General features: G+C 39.0%; 1 protein-coding gene across 1 annotated transcript in view; it reads left to right on the top strand.

Annotated features, from left to right (window-relative positions):
* LOC127417355 (transaldolase-like) overlaps positions 1 to 22,110 on the top strand; it is a 40,903-nt gene extending 18,793 nt beyond the window's left edge. The window contains exons 2-8 of the mRNA XM_051657335.1: positions 7,195 to 7,318; positions 7,475 to 7,582; positions 11,637 to 11,768; positions 11,896 to 12,071; positions 17,004 to 17,201; positions 17,288 to 17,433; positions 21,727 to 22,110. Coding sequence (XP_051513295.1) covers positions 7,195 to 7,318; positions 7,475 to 7,582; positions 11,637 to 11,768; positions 11,896 to 12,071; positions 17,004 to 17,201; positions 17,288 to 17,433; positions 21,727 to 21,759 — 917 coding nt within the window. The 3' untranslated portion in view covers positions 21,760 to 22,110. The remainder of the gene's footprint in view (positions 1 to 7,194; positions 7,319 to 7,474; positions 7,583 to 11,636; positions 11,769 to 11,895; positions 12,072 to 17,003; positions 17,202 to 17,287; positions 17,434 to 21,726) is intronic.
* Positions 22,111 to 22,225: the final 115 nt, after the last annotated feature.

Genomic DNA, 22,225 nt, shown 5'->3' with positions numbered 1-22,225 from the left:
TTCAGAACAATCCAGTGCTGGTCGGACCAGTCAGATTCTATGCTACAAGACCGTTTTGATCACGCAGACTGGGAGATGTTCCGGTCCGCCTCTGATGACGACATCGAGATCTATGCTGATAGCGTAACGTGTTTCATCAGGAAGTGCATAGATGATGTAGTGCTGACCAAAACAATACAGATCTACCCGAACCAGAAACCATGGATTAATAGTGATGTTCGTGCGGCACTTAATGCGTGGACCTCCGCTTTTTAATTCCGGGAACGTGAAGGAGCATAAACAAGCCAGTTATGCCCTCCGCAAAACTATCAGAACAGCCAAATGCCAGTACAGGGACAAGATTGAAGGACAGTTCAACACCACCGACTCTAGAAGCATGTGGCAGGGAATTAATATCACTTCAAAGGGAATAAAAACTCCGCCGTGAACACCACTGCCTCTCTCCCAGATGAGCTAAATACATTTTATGCTCGTTTCGAGGAAAACACCACCACCCTCACGGAGAAAGCTCTCACGGCCGAAGCTACAGGCGTTACTTCTCTCTCCGTCTCTGTAGCGGATGTAACCCGATCCTTCCAACGGGTGAATATCCATAAAGCCACGGGTCCAGACGTCATTCCCTCTGAAACACTGGCTGGTGTTTTTACGGACATTTTCAACCTTTCTCTCTCCTTGTCTGTGGTCCCCACATGCTTTAAAGTTCACCAATTATGATTTTTAAACGTGCCTAATTTTGTTTTAAAGGTCTCGCAATAAATTTACGTGAATCCAAGGTAAAAAAAAACACTTTAATTTGCTCACAATTTAAATTGCAGCATTACATTTTTTTTTTTCCCAGTGTCAAAATGACTCCTTCAATGATCCGTTCTAAAGGATTCATTCTAAACTCCTCCTTTCAGAGAGCCTACTCTGCTCTGATTGGTCAGATGTCCCAGTCTGTTGTGATTGGTCTACCGCTTACTGTGTGTGTCGGAAAGGAAACACCCACTACCATATCGGAGTTTCAGCTCCGTCTGAAAAAATGTCTGTTTTACCTTACCAATTTGAGCCAGAGTCCGATAGTGATACATCGGAAGATCAACCCGAACCACCATCGCAAGCACGACGAGAACAGGACATTTCTCTGTGGTAGGTTTATATGTAGTTTGACAATAATGTGAGTTAGCCGGTTAGCAGAGGCTAACAGGCTAAAAGCCTGCACTGGCTGTACATGTAAACATTACCAAATTACGTAGGTTAGTACAGGAAGTCTGGAATTACTAATGACTCGTTTCAGGTGTTCAGAATCGGTTCTTTCTTTTGGGTGTCAATAACTTCATATTTCGTGAACTTTGATTTTTGAAACTTTGCAGACTTTTTTTACATTCACAAACAGCTATATAACACACTCCATGAAAGGTAATATTTGAAAAACCATAATAGGTGCTCTTTAAAACATCCACCATTGTGCCTGTACCAAAGCAATCCAAAATCACTTGCTTAAATGACTGGCATCCTGTTGCTCTGACCCCCATCATCAGCAAATGTTTTGAGAGACTAATCAGAGATTACATCTGCTCTGTGCTGCCTGCCTCATTGGACTCACTGCAGTTTGCATACCGCAACAACCGCTCCACTGATGATGCCATTGCACTTACACTGTCCTCTCCCACCTGGAAAAAAGGAACACATGTGAGAGTGCTGTTTTGTAGACTACAGCTCAGCACTCGACACCATAGCTTGATGAGATACTCCAGGCTCTGGCTTAAACAGCTTGCTGTGCAGCTGGATCCTGGACTTCCTGTCAAGCAGACGCCAGCAAGACCAAGGAGCTTGTGGTGGACTTCAGGAGAAGAGACAGAGAACACAGCACCATCAATGGAGCACCGGTGGAGAGAGTCAGCAGCTTTAAGTTCCTGGGTGTCCACATCACTGAGGAACTCGAATGGTCTGTCCCTACTGAGGCCGTTGTGAGAAGGCTCACCAGCGCCGCCTCTTCCTGAGACGGCTGAGGAAGTTTGGAATGAACCACCACATCCTCACATGGTTCTACACCAGCAATGTAGAGAGCATCCTGACTGGCTGCATCACTGCCTGGTATGGCAACAGCACCACCCTCAACCGCAAACCCTGCAAAGGGTGGTGCGAACTTCCAGACACATCATCGGAGGTGAGCTTCCCTCTCTCCAGGACATCTGTACCAGGCAGTGTGTGGGGGGGAAAAAAAGCTCAGAGGATCATCAGAGACTCCAGCCACCTGAGCCATGGGGTGCTCTCACTGCTACCATCAGACAGGCGGTATCGCAGCATCAGCATCTAGAAGCCTGCGGTCGGCTAAGGAACGTTGCCTTGTTGTACCAACACAAAGGCACCAAAACACTTCACGGACTTTCGGCTTCATCATACCACATTGGTGGAATGATCTTCCCAACTCCATCTGTGAAGCTGACTCACTTTCTGTCTTCAAAAAACAGCTAAAAACACATCTTTTCCATGAGCACTTAACCAGTCACAAAAAATAAAAAATTCCTTGTTGCACTTTAATCTGTTTTGAATGCTATTCTGATGCTAGTGAAACTTTTTTGTAATCTGGCACTTTTCGTACCACTGTCTCCTTAAGATGATTCGCTTATGTGATCCTCTTTTGTAAGTTGCTTTGGATAAAAGCGTCTGCCAAATGAATAAATGTAAATGTAAACCACACCATTACTTTTTCCTACAATAAAAGACAATTAGAAAAGAGTTGACGGGGAAAACTGATAGCTTGGTCCATTAAAAAAATATATATGTAATAATGCAGTGATATTTGTACACAAACATAAGACCATGCATTTCTCCTCACTACCATGGTAACTCCTATAAAACAAACTATGAAAATACAAACAAAACTATAGGTTTAGGAAATCTAAATACAAAATATAAAAATGTTGAAACTGCCATAGTTGTAACAAATTAATTAGCCTATATTCCCTCACTCCCTAATGTATTTAATAAAGCTACAGTGTATATACACCATACAAGTTGTATATGTGACACATTTCTGCCAAAAAGATACAGTACAATACAGTTAGTGTTACTCTAGTAAACCCATGTTAATTTTTGAAAGGGCGGAGTTGGATTGAAAAGCCTTAAATCCATAGCCTCCATACTGTTTAGAATGGCGGGATTGTTAAATAAGGGTTTAAACTAGTTTAATCGCGATACATAACGGTTTGCCATGGAGAATTCTGTGCCGAATTCAAATGGTTTCTTCAACCCGCGCCTCTGCTTATCAATGCTGCACGGCTGAAAGGTCAAGACCATCCGCGAGGAGCGTGCTCTGTCCATTTGAGCTGTGCTGGTAATTGGGTCCAGGTAGCAGTTAGCTACCTGACTAATAAACGCCCCCCATTTTTGACCTAATGCCCCCCTCTCTACTGATTTGCTCTCGGCGCTCCCTGGCATCCTTTATACGCCACCGTTGAGAACATCTAAACTACACTGACATTTTGTCTTGTTCCGAATCTTGACCAACCTTTGTACAAATGCGTACTTGTATAGAAGCATACACATAGTTTGTTTAAAGTGCATGTCTGTAAGGGTGATTTACAGTAGGATTTATTAGGAGTACTACTTTGATGTATAAATACTTTACACTTTATACATAATTTTTTCATGTTGCAGTAATGAGAATATCATAACCACCTTTTTCTGTATTATGGTAATGAGAATTGGGGTGTGAAATGCATGTAACTGACATGAACATAATTTCAATGTGTAAAAAAACAAAAATCTTAATGACCCAAAGAATATACTTTGTTCTAAATGCAAAATATAATTTTCTTTTGATTTTGGAGTAAAATAGGGCCGTAACATTTTCTTGACAGGTTTCGTGATAATCACCCGTGAAAGCTCAATAAGTAGACTTGATTTTGTCAAGCATTGCAAGTTGTTCTCAAACAAAGTGCTGTTGTACCTTTGACCAGCACAAAGAAATCTGTTTGGATCAAATCCAGCTAGTGTAACTCATGTTGGATGAATGGGATGGGTGCAGTCTTGCCTAAGAGCGTCTTATGAAACTGACCATTGCTCATGGGTGATTTCACAGTCTGTTTGTTTTAGACAAGGAAATTGTTGAATGAAACTCTTTCTGCAGTGTCAGGATGGAAAAACTCACTGCTCCAGACAGAGGACTGTTACTCAAGATCTTCACTGAAGTCATCTCTCCGTGTGATCATGATAACAAAAATCAGTACAATTCTTACGTACTTCATGTGTTGATGTAACGTTTGTTTTGAACCATTTAAGATCCATAAGCATTACATTCCTGGTAAGAGTGACCTTTTAAAAGTGTGCGAAATGTATTTTGTAATACATTGGTTATATTTTTAATTATTAAACATCAGTTTTATTTAATTGGCTTAGTGTTGCCTAGCTATTTCTGTGATTAGTTTCAAAGGTAAATATGATTATGGTAGTTCTAAAATGAAGCATGTACTAGCGGTCAACCGATATGGGTTTTTTAATGGCTGATGCTGATATCCTGAGAGCAGGGTGGCTGATAGGCCGATACAATGCCGATTTATATCACACATTTTAATATAGTAAATAACAAACATAAAATTACAAAAAAATAAATAAAAATAAACTCTTATTTAGCACTGTATTTACTCAATTTCACACAACTTTGTAAAAAATAATCTAAAAAATATTTTTAAATGGTAGATAGCAGTTTCTTCTATTAATTTCCGTTTAGTCCTCAAATTTTTTTAATTTATTTGCACATGAAGAAATTGTTAATATATTAGGATAAAAGAAAATAACAGTACACACAGTAGTCCAGCAACCATGGATGGCATGTCCACGTTAGCAATCGCCTTTACTAAAAAAATGCAGAATCAAACCAATTGTACATACAGTGCATAGTGAATAAGATGTGCATTTACTTATAGCACATGTGAAGCGCTTTTACCTTGAAGGTGCACCAGAGACTATTTAGCAGAGACTGGCCACCAGGGATATGCACAGACATTTTGAGGGGCAGGGGCTCTAAATTTTAATGAGGGGCAGTCGCTTCAAAATTGTTAGTCACTTCACAAATGGGTGGGTGGGGGTTTTATGATCTCCATCGGAATGGGTGGTACGCATGCGCAACAATATCTTTTTCACTATTGTGAATGTAAATATAAATGGTGGCATAATTTGCACTATACAGGAAAATTGCTACAAAAACAAAACACACCTGGGTTTAGGTATATGTGCAGAATATGAACAATAGAATGTGCAAATGTTCACAGTTTCAGTATAATAAAAAGTGCAATAGACCAGATAAATGTTCTTTAAGTTGATGCAAGACAGATGTGGAAACTATGTTAATGTAACGTGTAGTGTCTATGGAGGTGGGATAAGAGACCGTGTCAGGGGGTCCTAGGCCTTGTTTATGAGGCCAGCTGCAGACAGGAAGAAACTGTTCCTGTGGCGTGAGGTTTTGGTCCTGATGGACTGTAGCCTCCTGCTGGAGGGGAGTGTCTCAAAGAGATTGTGGGAGGGGTCGGCCACAATCTTTTCTGCCCGCCTCAGAGTGCTGGAGGCATACAGGTCCCGGAGAGATGGCAGATTGTAGCCAATCAGCTTCTCATCAGAACAAATGATATGCTGCAGTCTGCTTTTGTCCTTGGCAGTGGCAGTAGCGTACCAGATGGTGATAGAGGAGGTGAGGATGGACTCGATGGAGGTGTAGTAGTGCACCATCAGACGGATGCAATTATGAACAATTTCTTATTTTAAAGTGCATGTTTGTTTCGTTAGTCACGTGCCCCTTTGTCTGTTGCGAGAGTGCACGTGTAATCTAAGAGCCTCTGTAACACATTTGGTATTATTACAGTAATTATAATTGATTATTAAATTCCGTAATCAATGCATCATAATATTTATGCATTTTTACACCCCTATATGCTATTATTAAACGTAAAGCAAAATGTCATTTCATTTGGGTGTGTAAACTTTCATTTTGGGTGGCGTTTGCACCCTGGAACAGCTTGGAGGGGCACCTCAGCAAAAGAGCAGGGGCTCGTGCCCCTAGAGCCACACCCTCTGCACATGCCTGTTGGCCACTTCTATTAAAATGAATGGGAGAAATTGGAACGCCCAACTACAGCCAACGGTCAACAGATGTAGATAGGTCCCACCATACAGGTAAAAGAGCCAATCACCTTTTAGATGCAGACATCGCCTGTCAGTCAAGTCGAGAACGAGCATGCGCATTAGCTGTAAAAGTTTTTTAGCGTAATCTGAGGTAAAGAATCACCATTTATGATATCAGTGTTGTCAGATTTTACTGATGATTTGAAATATGCTCTTTGATCGTAATCTTGACAAGCCGTTTTGGAGATTTTTGTCTTTCCCCATTCAAGTAGATAGGAGCTGCACTATCATGACTGGAAATAGCCTCACGAGATTGTTCCAAATAGGGCCGACAGTGGACTGACTTGCTAGAAAGACTTTGGTTGCACTCACACGCTCATGTGTATCCAGTGAGCAGCAGCAATCTCCTGACAGTTTAAATGGCCTGGATTGCCTGCTGGGATTGTGACCACTGTCCATCATGATTTGTGAATCAGAGGAACTTTTGATCCTGATACTGAAGTTTTGATTCTAGCTGATAGAATACACCCTTCAGAGGAATATATTATATGAGCGCTCGACGGGAAGAAAATGCTGGATTTCTGTGAGGTTTGTGAATTACATCTGTTTAAATGAGATATGTGCATATTTGCAAACGGTATATAGTAGAAGTTTTATTGATATTTGCCTTTTTATCATTAGACAAGACAGTTAAAAGTTACAGGGAACTGTTGAGGAGAGAGAGGGAGAATGAAACAGGTGAGCACTTTAACGTTATGAACTCAAACGCGTCAGCCGCGGCTATGATATGTGGACCGATTAAATGAGACTGTGTTGCACACTGGTCTATTATTGTAGTAACACGATGGCATGTAACAACAAAACAAACCGTGACTGGTCATTTACATGTCTCAGTCGCTTCACATGCAAGCAGGCGATTTTCGGTGCCCTCAAGAAAAAATCGGCCAAACAGGAGAATGTATCGATAAATCAGCCGATATTCAGACTTTTTCATTATCGCATCGGTTGATTTATCGGCCTCTGTGATTATATCGGTCACCACTAAACTGTACCATAAGGATCATCATTTATCTTGTTTTCTCTCATCCGCAGCTATTGAAGAGTACAAACCGCAGGATGCTACGACCAATCCTTCTCTCATCCTGGCTGCAGCTAAAATGCCTGTGTACCAGCACCTCGTGGACCAGGCCATAAAATACGGCATGGCCAATGGCAGGTGAGGAAACATCTTTTACTTTAAACCATGCTCAAAATTCAGTTATTCTGCACTAGGATTTGTATTGGTGAAGATATATAGAAATGGGGCTATAGGACACAAATGAGCTGTACTATAGAGTTTCTAACCTCCAACCCCCCCCCCCCCCATTTATAGCACTGAGGAAGAGCAGGTGACCAATGCGATGGACAAGCTGTTTGTGAGCTTCGGTTTGGAGATCTTAAAGAAGATTCCTGGACGGGTTTCCACTGAGGTCGATGCAAGGTAAGAGTCATGCGACTATATTACATACACTATCACCTTGAAAAATCCCATAGTTTGTGATTGTGGGGATAATAATTATTAGTCTACTAACAATGTCCAACAGTGTGTGTTCATTCATCACAGGAGATTTATGTCATTCAAGTCATGAAAATTAATTTCCAGCACATCTCAAATTCTGTATTGTGTTTAATAGAGTTTGTATTGGAAATGGCATTTTTAACGCTTTTCAAATAAAATGACCAACTCTTTTTGCTTGCTAAGGCTGATTTCAAAGCTAACATTTTATGTTTCTTAAATACACACAATCAAATCATATTTTTGCACCTTTTGCATAATTTGGCAAAATTACAACTTGATTGATAATGACTCATAAAATATTCGGTAACACTTTACAATAAAGTTCCATTTGTAAGAGTAATTAATGCATTGGTTATCATGAACAAACAATTAACCATATATTTCTTACAGCATTTATTAATCTTTGTTAATGTTACAGTTGAAGTCAGAAGTTTACATATATTTGGCTAAGGTGTATTTAAACTCAGTTTTTCACAATTCCTGACATTTAATCATAGAAAACATTCCCTGTCTTAGGTCAGTTAGGATCACTACTTTATTTTAAGAATGTGAAATGTCAGAATAATAGTAGAGAGAATTATTTATTTCAGCTTTTATTTCTTTCATCACATTCCGAGTGGGTCAGAAGTTTACATACACTTTGTTAGTATTTGGTAGCATTGCCTTTAAATTGTTTAACTTGGGTCAAAGTTTTTGGGTAGTCTTCCACAAGCTTTTCACAATAAGTTGCTGGAATTTTGGCCCATTCCTTCAGACAGAACTGGTGTAACTGAGTCAGGTTTGTAGGCCTCCTTGCTTGCACATGCTTTTTCAGTTCTGCCCACAAATTTTCTATGGGATTGAGGTCAGGGCTTTGTGATGGCCACTCCAATTCCTTGACTTTGTTGTCCTTAAGCCATTTTGCCACAACTTTGGAGGTATGCTTGGGGTCGTTGTCCATTTGGAAGACCCATTTGTGACCAAGCTTTATCTTCCTGGCTGATGTCTTGAGATATTGCTTCAATATATCCACATAATTTTCCTTCCTCATGATGCCATCTATTTTGTGGAGTGCGTCAGTCCCTCCTGCAGCAAAGCACCCCCACAACACCCTCATGCTTCACAGTTAGGATGGTGTTCTTCGGCTTGCAAGCCTCACCCTTTTATCTCCAAACATAACGATGGTCATTCTGGCCAAATATTTAAATTTTTGGTGCTATGGCTTCTTCCTTGCTGAGGAGCCTTTCAGGTTATGTCGATATAGGACTCGTTTTACTGTGGATATAGATACTTGTCTACCTGTTTCCTCCAGCATATTCACAAGGTCCTTTGCTGTTGTTCTGGGATTGATTTGCACTTTTTGCACCAAACTACGTTCAACTCTGAGACAATGCGTCTCCTTCCTGAGCTGTGTGTAGGCTGCGTGGTCCCATGGTGTTTATACTTGTGTACTATTGTTTGTACAGATGAATGTGGTACCTTCAGGCATTTGGAAATTGCTCACAAGGATGAACCAGACTTGTGGACGTCCACAATTTTTTTTTCTGAGGTCTTGGCTGATTTCTTTTGATTTTCCCATGACGTCAAGCAAAGAGGCACTGAATTTGAAGGTAGGCCTTAAAATACAACCACAGGTACACCTTCAATTCAGTAAACCTCCTATCAGAAGCTAATTGTCTAAAGGCTTGACATTATTTTCTGGAATTTTCTAAGCTGCTTAAAGGCACAGTTAACTTGGTGTATATAAACTTCTGACCCACTGGAATTGTGATATAGTCAATTAAAAGTAAAACAATCTCTCTGTAAACAATTGTTTGAAAAATTACTTGTGTCGTGCACAAAGTAGATGTCCTAAACGACTTGCCAAAACTATAGTTTGCTAATATTAAATCTGTGGAGTGGTTAAAAAATGAGTTTTAATGACTGCAACCTAAGTGTATGTAAACTTCTGACTTCAACTGTAATAAAAATACAACTGTTCATTATTAGTTCATGTTAGTTCATATTGCGTCAGCTTTTAATGTAAAAAATGTATTAGTATATGTTGAAATTAACATTAAGATGAATAAATGCTGTAAAAGTATTGTTCATTGTTCAAGTAGTTCTTGTTAACTTATGTTGAAAATGTTATCAAATGGAACCTCATTGAAAAGTGTCAAGTATTCTGCTGATTTTTCTTCAAACACCACTTGTCTCATATTTCATCTCAAGCATGCTCTTCACTGACACTTTTGACCACTTAACAAGTACACTAACTTTTGAACAAACTTCAGTGGTTGAAATGATGCCACAACTGTGGGAAAGTTATCTTTGAAAAATTGATATGTACTTTTCTCACAATGAATATTGAAATGGTTTCTCTGTATTTCACTCCATTTAGATGATTATAGTTTTAAACATTTGAATTTTTTATTTTGGATTTTCATAGTTTAATATTGAAAGTCTGGGTCTGGGACAAGGATAAAACGGAATAATTTATACAAGAAATGCATTTGAAAGTTACCAAAAATAAATAATGAAGGCATGTTTAAAAACATCAGTTTTATTGTGGCCTTTGTTTAATTAAAAATAAATCCATTTGTTTAAATAAAAATCAACCCCTGGGACATGAAAGTTCCCAAAGTTGAAGAAACCCCCAGTGATGCTCTTGCCTGTAGTTTCAGTATTGATTTTAGCGAAACATTAGAGCTAAACATCAAACTTTTCTAGTTGATTGTCCTTTGTACAAGTGAAATGCATCACTTTAATATGTCATGTGTAATATGCATCCTAGTTTTTTTAACAATACAGCTTCAGCACATTACATTTATTAGCAAGATGATCAGACATCAGGAATATAAATTTCAAGCACATAGTGATCCAGAAGTTGGCATGATTGAAACATGGGAAAAGGGGAATATGCCAGTTTCCAGCCCAGTTTAATGTGATATTTTTTTCCTTTGCTACGGATGAGAAAGCAAGAATCACTGCTAATTAAAATGCTGTGGCTGGGAGATGACATCATTCTGCAGATCTGGATATTTCCTGTGCCACACAACAGACAGGAAGCAAGCGTCATGCCTGTGTAGATCATCAGCTCTAGGCTTTCATTATAACGATGTAATAAGAGGCCATTACTGCAGAGCTGCACTTATACAGATGAATGTTTAGTGCACTTGAGTTGGCCATTTAAGATCAAACATTTCCAGCTGTGACCACTGACAGTTGACTGTTAGCATGTGTCAGTAGCTGGGTTTTCATTCATATTTTCATGTCAATTTTCAGACATCGCATAAAAAAAAATGCTGGATGGAAACACCAAGATGAGAATAAAATCTACAGAATGTGCATAAAAACGTATGTGCTCGCTTTAGGCCGATAATTGTTTTATTCGGTAAGACATGCGAACTACAACGGAAACACATTTACTGAATATATTCCTATAGAAATAATACAGGAATATAGATGCACATCAAAAAAAAAAACATGTGACTTTAACTCAAGTCATATACACTCGGATAATATCATCAATATCACAGCATTGCACCTCCCAGAGCTGTGACACGCTTTCAATCCCAGACATAAGACATCTGCCACTAACATAACATGCTGTTCGTCAGAGCATTTTGTCTGTGTACTCTAAAGTCATTTATTACATTATTATAAATAAAGTTTCCCCAGTAGTGACGATGTTGTTCTCTTGACCACAAGTGATTGAAACACTACTTTATTTGCAGATTGTTTTTGGCTATTTCTGATTTTGTGCGAAAATGAAATTCGTAACATAGATGGAAACATAGCTAGTGTAGCTGCGACCCTAAAAATCATAACTTGATTTTTCAGTTGTGCACTGATTTTATTTTTATTTATTGTGATTTGTCATGCAGATGAGCATTTGTGGCATTTCAGTCTGTTTATATTGCACTAAAAAACATAATTCAGAATTTTCCAGTGCACAGAACCAAGGGTGTGTTCATGCTTGTATAGTCATTAGACAAATGGCTTGTTAAATTTTCAGACTGTCATTTGATAAAGATGAGATGGTGTGTCGAGCTCAGAGACTCATCTGTCTGTATGAAGAGGCCGGTGTCAATAAAGAGCGGATACTCATCAAACTCTCCTCCACCTGGGAGGGCATTCAGGCCGGACGGTGAGTGTTTTTAATACAGTCTGGTGAATGCGTACAATGTGAAGTTCCTGACTTTCATATACGCTTGTGTTCTTAATAAAGCGTGAATGCTCGTCAGCTGATGCCTGTGTGTTTGTCTTGTCTTCAGGGAGCTGGAAGAGAAGTACGGTATCCACTGCAACATGACGCTGCTGTTTTCATTTGCTCAGGCGGTTGCGTGTGCTGAGGCCCACATCACTCTCATCTCACCTTTCGTGGGTCGAATCCTGGATTGGTACAAGGAGAATACAGACCGCAAAAACTACGAGCCTCACGAAGATCCAGGCATGTTCTCAAATGATGAAACTGATATTCCCAAAAGCTTGCATCAGTTCATTTCTTCCTATAAAACACCGGGCACCCTGAAAAAAATCAAACACAAAAAATACACAACACATCTTTCGGTTACGTTGTCCTCACAGCGCATATTACAGTAAAGATGAAGTGACCATGATGCACACAGCAGGCAACTGCACTTCTGGTTCTGCAGCACTGTGATTTTAATCATCTATTAAGCATTATATAATCTCAAAAGGTTTGTATATTTGTAAATATTATTATAAAGGGATATATGTTTTACAGTGAATAATATATGTAGGGTCTTTTTGAACTATCGACAAAACCAGTTTGAACTAGTTTTATTAGGCGTGTATGATTTAGTTGTACATGTAACAGGTGGATGAATACACATTGTCACATGTATAGCACACTTCTAAAGCCTGAGAAAAGTGACATACACTATATTGCCAAAAGTATTCGCTCACCCATCCAAATAATTGAATTCAGGTGTTTCAATCACTTCCATGGCCACAGGTGTATAAAATGAAGCACCTAGGCATGCAGACTGCTTCTACAAACATTTGTGAAAGAATGGGCCGCTCTCAGGAGCTCAGTGAATTCCAGCGTGGTACTGTGATAGGATGCCACCTGTGCAACAAGTCCAGTTGTGAAATTTCCTCGCTACTAAATATTCCACAGTCAACTGTCAGTGGTATTATAACAAAGTGGAAGCGATTGGGAATGACAGCAACTCAGCCACGAAGTGGTAGGCCACGTAAAATGACAGAGTGGGGTCAGCGGATGCTGAGGCGCATAGTGCGCAGAGGTCGCCAACTTTCTGCAGAGTCAGTCGCTACAGACCTCCAAAGTTCATGTGGCCTTCAGATTAGCTCAAGAACAGTGCATAGAGAGCTTCATGGAATGGGTTTCCATGGCCGAGCAGCTGCATCCAAGCCATACATCACCAGTGCAATGCAAAGCGTCGGATGCAGTGGTGTAAAGCACGCCGCCACTGGACTCTAGAGCAGTGGAGACACATTCTCTGGAGTGACGAATCACGCTTCTCCATCTGGCAATCTGATGGACGAGTCTGGGTTTGGCGGTTGCCAGGAGAACGGTACTTGTCTGACTGCATTGTGCCAACTGTGAAGTTTGGTGGAGGGGGGATTATGGTGTGGGGTTTTTCAGGAGCTGGGCTTGGCCCCTTAGTTCCAGTGAAAGGAACTCTGAATGCTTCAGCATACCAAGAGATTTTGGACAATTCCATGCTCCCAACTTTGTGGGAACAGTTTGGGGATGGCCCCTTCCTGTTCCAACATGACTGCTCACCAGTGCACAAAGCAAGGTCCATAAAGACATGGATGAGCGAGTTTGGTGTGGAAGAACTTGACTGGCCTGCATAGAGTCCTGACCTCAACCCAATAGAGCACCTTTGGGATGAATTAGAGCGAAGACTGCGAGCCAGGCCTTCTCGTCCAACATCAGTGTCTGACCTCACAAATGCGCTTCTGGAAGAATGGTCAAAAATTCCCATAAACACACTCCTAAACCTTGTGGAAAGCCTTCCCAGAAGAGTTGAAGCTGTTATAGCTGCAAAGGGTGGGCCGACGTCATATTAAACCCTATGGATTAAGAATGGGATGTCACTTAAATTCATATGTATCTAAAGGCAGATGAGCGAATACTTTTGGCAACATAGTGTATATTAAAATTAAAACTGCACTGTATAAAAAGAATTGTGGAGCAAACTTAAATCAAGGCAACATGATGTAGTAGGATTTTTGACTTTCAACAACTGTCATAATAATTGTCCTCCGTTACATTTGCTTTTAGTCAATTTGAATTTGTTCACTAAATGCACAAATTCTTGTTGAGAGAACTATTAATTTCTTGTTCAGCCAATTATCAATCTGCAATATGAGAACTTTCATTTTGTCACCTTTTCAATTACTTTTACATGACGTTTACTGCAATCTTTTCCTCTAGAGAACGATGTTTTGCAAGGCAGGATGTACAACTGTTTGACAGACACAGTAGAACTCAAGCTTCAACACACAAACCTCAGTAACGGTGACAATCAACAAACCTCATTAAGTTAAAAGAACAACAAAGTTAGCAAATAGAAAGAAATAAGCCTATAACACTAACCGTATAATTTATTCATGTTGCAATGCATGCTGGGAACTCAAATCAGCAACCTTGTTCAGCATGAAATTGTTTGTTCAGACAACTCTGATAGGCTAGTTGGGACAACATTTGTTAGAATATTGTTGGTCTAACGTGTTTAATGAAGATGCACAGTAATTCACATTTCATAGTATCTGTGACATATTTTAGAAGTAGTATGTATTTTTATTCACATACTTTTACAAACAGAATGCGCTGAGGTGGTGGAGACGGAGTCGCATTAGTCCCGTTCGATCTTAAATGGTGATAAAAGATCATCGTAACCTCATATCTGTCACAGCTATTGCACTTTGAAAATTAAAAATAGTCGTTTGTAGGAGTTTGTGCGATTGCTCAGTGAAAAGTTTCTATCTGCCAACAGCAGCTACGGAGCAAATGCGAAACAATGATGGTGATCCATGAAATATCATCATTTACAGGTGCATCTCAATAAATTAGAATGTCGTGGAAAAGTTCATTTATTTCAGTAATTCAACTCAAATTGTGAAACTCATGTATTAAATAAATTCAATGCACACAGACTGTAGTAGTTTAAGTCTTTGGTTCTTTTAATTGTGATGATTTTGGCTCACATTTAACAAAAACCCACCAATTCACTATCTCAAAAAATTAGAATACATCATAAGACCAATAAAAAAAACATTTTTAGTGAATTGTTGGCCTTCTGGAAAGTATGTTCATTTACTGTATATGTACTCAATACTTGGTAGGGGCTCCTTTTGCTTTAATTACTGCCTCAATTCGGCGTGGCATGGAGGTGATCAGTTTGTGGCACTGCTGAGGTGGTATGGAAGCCCAGGTTTCTTTGACAGTGGCCTTCAGCTCATCTGCATTTTTTGGTCTCTTGTTTCTCATTTTCCTCTTGACAATACCCCATAGATTCTCTATGGGGTTCAGGTCTGGTGAGTTTACTGGCCAGTCAAGCACACCAACACCATGGTCATTTAACCAACTTTTGGTGCTTTTGGCAGTGTGGGCAGGTGCCAAATCCTGCTGGAAAATGAAATCTGCATCTTTAAAAAGCTGGTCAGCAGAAGGAAGCATGAAGTGCTCCAAAATTTCTTGGTAAATGGGTGCAGTGACTTTGGTTTTCAAAAAACACAATGGACCTACACCAGCAGATGACATTGCACCCCAAATCATCACAGATTGTGGAAACTTAACACTGGACTTCAAGCAACTTGGGCTATGAGCTTCTCCACCCTTCCTCCAGACTCTAGGACCTTGGTTTCCAAATGAAATACAAAACTTGCTCTCATCTGAAAAGAGGACTTTGGAACACTGGGCAACAGTCCAGTTCTTCTTCTCCTTAGCCCAGGTAAGACACCTTTGACGTTGTCTGTGGTTCAGGAGTGGCTTAAGAGGAATACGACAACTGTAGCCAAAATCCTTGACATGTCTGTGTGTGGTGGCTCTTGATGCCTTGACCCCAGCCTCAGTCCATTCCTTGTGAAGTTCACCCAAATTCTTGAATCGATTTTGCTTGACAATTATAAGGCTGCGGTTCTCTCGGTTGGTTGTGCATCTTTTTCTTCCACACTTTTTCCTTCCACTCAACTTTCTGTTAACATGCTTGGATACAGCACTCTGTGAACAGCCAGCTTCTTTGGCAATGAATGTTTGTGGCTTATCCTCCTTGTGAAGGGTGTCAATGATTGTCTTCTGGACAACTGTCAGATCGGCAGTCTTCCCTATGACTGTGTAGCCTAGTGAACCAAACTGAGAAACCATTTTGAAGGCTCAGGAAACCTTTGAAGGTGTTTTGAGTTGATTAGCTGATTGGCATGTCACCATATTCTAATTTTTTGAGATAGTGAATTGGTGGGTTTTTGTTAAATGTGAGCTAAAATCATCACAATTAAAAGAACCAAAGACTTAAACTACTTCAGTCTGTGTGCATTGAATTTATTTAATACAAGAGTTTCACAATTTGAGTTGAATTACTGAAATAAATGAACTTTTCCACAACATTCTAATTTATTGAGATGCACCTGTAGTTTAAATAATAAGTTTGATCCTGGTGGAAATCTAAAGAAGCCCAAATTTCCCTATATATACAGTGCATCCGGAAAGTATTCACAGCGCTTCACTTTTTCCACATTTTGTTATGTTTTGTAAAAAGTGAAGCGCTGTGAATACTTTCCGGATGCAGTGTGTGTGTGTGTGTGTATATATATATACAGTGTGTGTGTGTGTGTGTGTGTGTGTGTGTGTATATATATATACAGTGTGTGTGTGTGTGTGTGTGTGTATATATATATATATATATATATATGTATATGTATATGTGTATATATATATATATATATATATATATTATTTATTATATTATTTATTATATTTTTTTGACAAACAGCACTTTTTGGGCATTTTCAGCTCAATTTAAAAGAAACGGCCACTGAAAGCAGTTCTTTTCTGGGGTGCAAAAAAAACCTGGAAGTGCTGCAGCTGAGTGTTCGTTTGTAAACTGTAACTTTATCTGTAGCCTGATTCTCGAATGAATGACTCTTATGAGACTGAAGTCAGTGTAATTACCATTTGGTTGTGATTTTGTTTCTTTAAATACACATTGTCATATGATCAACCAGTGAGTAATGGTAACAAATGTGTAACCAAAAATATTATTGTTGCTTATATTCCATGTATAGTTACAAGCAATTACTTATTAAAAGAATGGTCTCATGTTTCCATCATGTCACGTTTATTTTGCGGCTGTCAGTCAGCATCTTGACATGACTGTGTTCCTCTCAGGTGTGTTGAGTGTGACCAAGATCTACAACTACTATAAGAAGTTCAACTACAGTACAGTGGTGATGGGCGCGTCATTCAGAAACACTGGAGAAGTGAAGGCGCTGGCGGGCTGCGATCTGCTCACCATCTCACCCGGATTGCTGGGAGAACTGAGTCAGGACCACAGCGCGGTGACGTGCTCGCTGACGCCACAGGGAGGTGAGCGTAAACACATAACACAATCACAACATTATTAAAGCATCACTCCACTGGATCTGATGTGAATACCTGTCATGTGCTTCCAGCGAAAGACTGTGACCTGCAGCAGATGCATCTGGATGAGAAGAGCTTCCGCTGGCTGCACAATGAAGACCGCATGGCTGTGGAGAAACTGTCCGATGGCATCCGCAAGTTTGCTGCAGATGCCATCAAACTCGAGAGCATGATCGAGGTGCAAAAACACACATCACTTAACAACTGTCATGGCACCAGGGGCAGAAAGTAACGGGGACTTGGCAAAAAAAGACCCGAAAGTGACAAATGTCCTGAAAATCAGGGTGCTGCAACACCAGCAGAACTATATAAAACATGATATATATAAAAAAGTTGGGACAGTATGGAAAATAAAAAAAAGTGATTTATAAATTTGATTCACCATGTGCTATATTGAAAGCACTACAACACATTATTTGTTGTTTTACCTTGTGAAATTAAGTGTTTTGTTTTTGTTTTTATAAATGTACACGTTTCAAATCAGATGACTGCAACATGCTCCCAAAAAAAATAGATGAGTGTTTACCACTGTGTAACATCAGCATTTCTTCTAATAACACTTAAGCGTTTGTTACGTGAGTTTTTCCTGTACGGAGTAATCCCCCAGCATGAGTTCTTTAATGTGCACTGTAGTTAAAAAAATGTCACTGTACACTTCACAGCAGATGCACTGGAGGACAGGTTATATATTATCGAACAAATAATTAGATTTTTAGATTTTTATAATGATTGAAGATGCAATCATGAGTGCATTTGCCAAGTATGTGCGCCGCCATGTTCTTTACATTGCAATGCAGCATGGGATACTGAGTTTAAGCATAGATGGTTTTAAAAAACACAAGCCCTTCCACTTGTTGCACTGGAAGTCGTGAGAATGAGTGATAGACGAAACAGAAGGCTCAAGTGGACTATCTAGTTTATACAGTACATCAGAAAACATCGCAGCATCAAAACAGTCAGCTCCAATGGTAACGGCTTTAAACTTTAATTTTGCGATTATTTGAATGTTTTTAACATTTAAAGATACTGTGTTGTTGAAAATACTATTTGAGCAGCTGATTCATTATGACAACCGCTTCAGGCTCTCTCTGCTGGTAAACAGCTGCATAAATGCAGATCGCATCGGTTTAATCATTTGTGTCTGAGCCCAGCCTTGTGTAACACCGTTTTGATCATTTGTGCGAAGGGGTTAAGCTTTTGGGCACTGAAAATGGTTTGGCATTGTCCTGCTGGAAAACCACTTCTGAATATGCATGATCTCTGATCCCTCAGACGTCACTGTCTTAAAAACCGTCATGCTTCTGTAATGGATATCATGGCATGCGTTCAGGAATACTTTGAAGCTTTGTCAGTGAACACCATTCACCGCTGCATCCACAGATGCAAGTTAAAGCTTTACTATGCAAAGCAAAAGCCCCACCAACTTCTCTGGGCTCGGTCTCATCCGAGGTGGAAAGAACAACAGTGGAATCCTGTTTTGTGATCTGATGAGTCCACATTTCAAATAGTTTGTGGAAAAAAACAGCCGTCGTGTTCTCTGGGCCAAAGAGGAACCCCCAGATCATCACCGATCCTCCACCAAATTTCACAGTGGGTGCGAGACACTGTGGCTTGTAGGCCTCTTCATGTCTCCGTCTAACCATTAGACAACCAGGTGGAGGATCGGTGATGATCTGGGAGTGCTTCAGCAAGGCTAGAATCAGGCAGATTTGTCTTTTGTGAAGGACGCATGAATCAAGCCACTTACAGGGTTATCCTGGAAGAAAACTTACTTCCTTCTGCTCTGACAGTGTTCCCCAACTCTGAGGATTCTTTTTTCCAGCAGGACAATGCTCCATGCCACACAGCCAGGTCAATCAAGGTGTGGATGGAGGAGCACCGGATCAAGACCCTGTTATGTCCAGTCCAATTTCCAGACCTGAACCCCATTGAAAACCTCTGGAATGTGATCAAGAGGGAGATGGATGGCCACAAGCCATCAAACAAAGCTGAGCTGCTTGAATTTTTGCACCAGGAGTGGCATAAAGTCACCCAACAGCAATGTGAAAGACTGGTAGAGAGCATGCCAGGACGCAATCAGGGTTATTCCGCCAAATATTGATTTCTGAACTCTTCCTAAGTTAAAACATTAATATTGTGTTGTTTAAAAATGAATATGAACTTGTTTTCTTTGCATTATTCAAGGTCTGATAACACTGCATCTTTTTAATTTAGTTGTCATTTTCTGCAAATAAATGCACTAAATGACTGAATGTTTATTTGGAATTTGGGAGAAATGTTGTCAGTGATTTTATAGAATAAAACAAAAATGTAAATTTTACTCAAACACATAACTGGCGGCCCGAGGGGCCGTATACGGCCCTCTGTATCGTTGAATACGGCCCATCGGACAAGACTGAGGATTGATTTTATTTTTTTGAAAAAGGTATTATGTAAAGATTGCATTCAGTTTATGATGTTATTACAACTATTGACAAGAAGAGGTTGCATGTTCTTAGCAGACCTGCTGATCACTCTAGGGTTCTAGCATGCAACATCTTACACTTGCTCTTCATTTATAAGGTAAATTGAGCTAAATTTGACCTCAGCTTGTCAGCGACACTATTGTTAATGTACGCAGGTGGAACCCATGTCTTTTATTTGCCTGGATACGAAATCTGTCATTTAAAGATTTCAATTTGATTCGCAAATACACCATTGATCAAGTGATCAAAGAGGCGTACATTATGAGAGATACATACACCAGAGCTACTCTTTGAAATGTATTTCATTATAAAACTAAAATTTAATAAAAATAAATAAAAAAAAGTTTTTGAAATTGATGACTTGGACCAAATAATAAAGAAAAGCAGCCAATAAGTGCCCAACATAGATGGGAACTCCTTCAATACTGTTTAAAAAGCATCCCAGGGTGATACCTCAAGAAAATGTCAAGAGTACATGTCTGCAAATTCTAGGCAAAGGGTGACTACTTTGAAGATGCTAAAATATAACACAGTTTTGATTTATTTTGGATTTTGTTTAGTCACAACATAATTCCCATAGTTCCATTTATGTTATTCCATAGTTTTGTTGACTTTTACTATTATTCTAAAGTGTGACAAAAAAAAAAAAACAATATATATATATATATAAAATAAAGAATGTGTTTCAAAACCTTTGACCGGTAGTGTATATATTATTATTTGAACACTTGGTTTCACCAGGTAAAACATCATATAATTTGTAGTTGTAGAGCTTTTATTATAGCACAGGGTGTATCAGATTTACAAATCACTCCTTTTTGTTTTTATTAGCATTTTCCACACTGTCCCAACTTTTTTCGGTATTGGGGTTGTAGGGTTTTTTTTTTTTTAATTTATTTATTTTTTTATAACCCGGATTTTGCCATTTTAAAATCCATAGAAGCTGGCATGGCATTTTAACCAAATTATTGCCCCTTCATGTAAATGTTCATATCTGACACTGCATGACATGCTATTGAGTCTTCAAAAATAGTGTTTATTGTCTGGCATATTACAAATTGTGAGTGCGATTTAGAAAGGAAATTTCTTGATTTATTAATTTTTTTTATATGTGAGTACATGTAGCAGATTTTTAAAGTGGTGATGATTTTATGTTTGGAAACGAAAAAAAATGTAAGAAATTTTCAAGGATGTTTTATATTGCCGTCAACAATATTCCTGTTTTAAGGAAGGAAATGTTGAATGTGTTCTGGGTGATTTAAAGGTGCTCTTACACTGACACCTAGTGGCATGGGTGCAGCATCGTGTGAAAACAATCTATTTAAATTTATCAGTGGAATTGTAGAAATACACTATTCGCAGTCAGCCATGATTAATGTAATCTGTGAGCAAAACTGTCTGATAACAGGGTAACTGAGATAAAGTGAGTTATTCTGCTGCTCATGTGATTTCAATGTAGGCCCATATGAAGTGACCCACACCATGTAATCCCTCATCTCATTTATGTGCATCATTTTAAACATATTTTAAAATGATTCATTCATTTCTGTAAACATATTTTGAACTGGGGAAAATGGTGTGCACCTTAAGCTTATTGTGTGGAACTGATTTTATGTATGAATGCTGCTTAGATATGTATATAAAAAAAAAAAAAATGAAAACTGAAAATAAACAATTTAACAAAACAAAGGTAAAATGAACATAATATACAGTGGCCCAAAAATAATTTTGTACAATGCGAGGAAACCAGAACAATGTAAGATATGGATGCCAATATTGATATAATAATATCTCTTTATTATTATTATTATTATTATTATTATTATTATTATTATTAAAATAATAAATTAATTTAATCCAGTGCTCTGTATATCATATATGGTAAGGGCATTCTGAAGAGAAAGTGTTTGTTGTTGTTTTGTTGGTGGTGGTGTTGTTATTGTTGTTTTTGTGTGTATTATTTCTTTTGAAGCACTTGTTCACTTGCATGTTTCTGTGTGTTTCAGGAGAGGATGTTGAATGTGAAGAATGGCCAGTAATGAAGAAACATCACAGGACCAATCCCGTCACTCCCCGCTCTCAACATCAACTCTTTAAGACTGACAGCTGATGGTCAGCCAATCAAAGGAAATTAATACAGTGTGCTGTATTTATAAGCCATTCCAAATTTGAATGAGAAACCCATTACACGCTTAATGGAGTGCTCTGATGAAACTGCTCAACACTGACCTGCAGATCTTTAGCATGTTTGTAACCCACTAGCACTGTGGTTTTCTAATGAATTCATATGTGAGGATGTGCATCAGTGTTCAGTTTTCTAACCCAGTCACCTAAACTAACAATGAAGACATATTGATCTTAGGTCCAATAATTAAAACATTTTTTCCTCAGCTAAGTGTTTGATTCATGCTTTCTGTATCAATGTACATTTAAGGGATTTTTCCAGGTTCAATACAAGTTACATGCCATTGTAAGTGCCTCACTGTAGCATTGATTTTTGCTCGA

This window comes from Myxocyprinus asiaticus, chromosome 26 (assembly GCF_019703515.2).
Source record: "Myxocyprinus asiaticus isolate MX2 ecotype Aquarium Trade chromosome 26, UBuf_Myxa_2, whole genome shotgun sequence".
Classification (NCBI taxonomy): domain Eukaryota; kingdom Metazoa; phylum Chordata; class Actinopteri; order Cypriniformes; family Catostomidae; genus Myxocyprinus; species Myxocyprinus asiaticus.
This window is presented reverse-complemented; position numbering and strand designations above follow the sequence as displayed.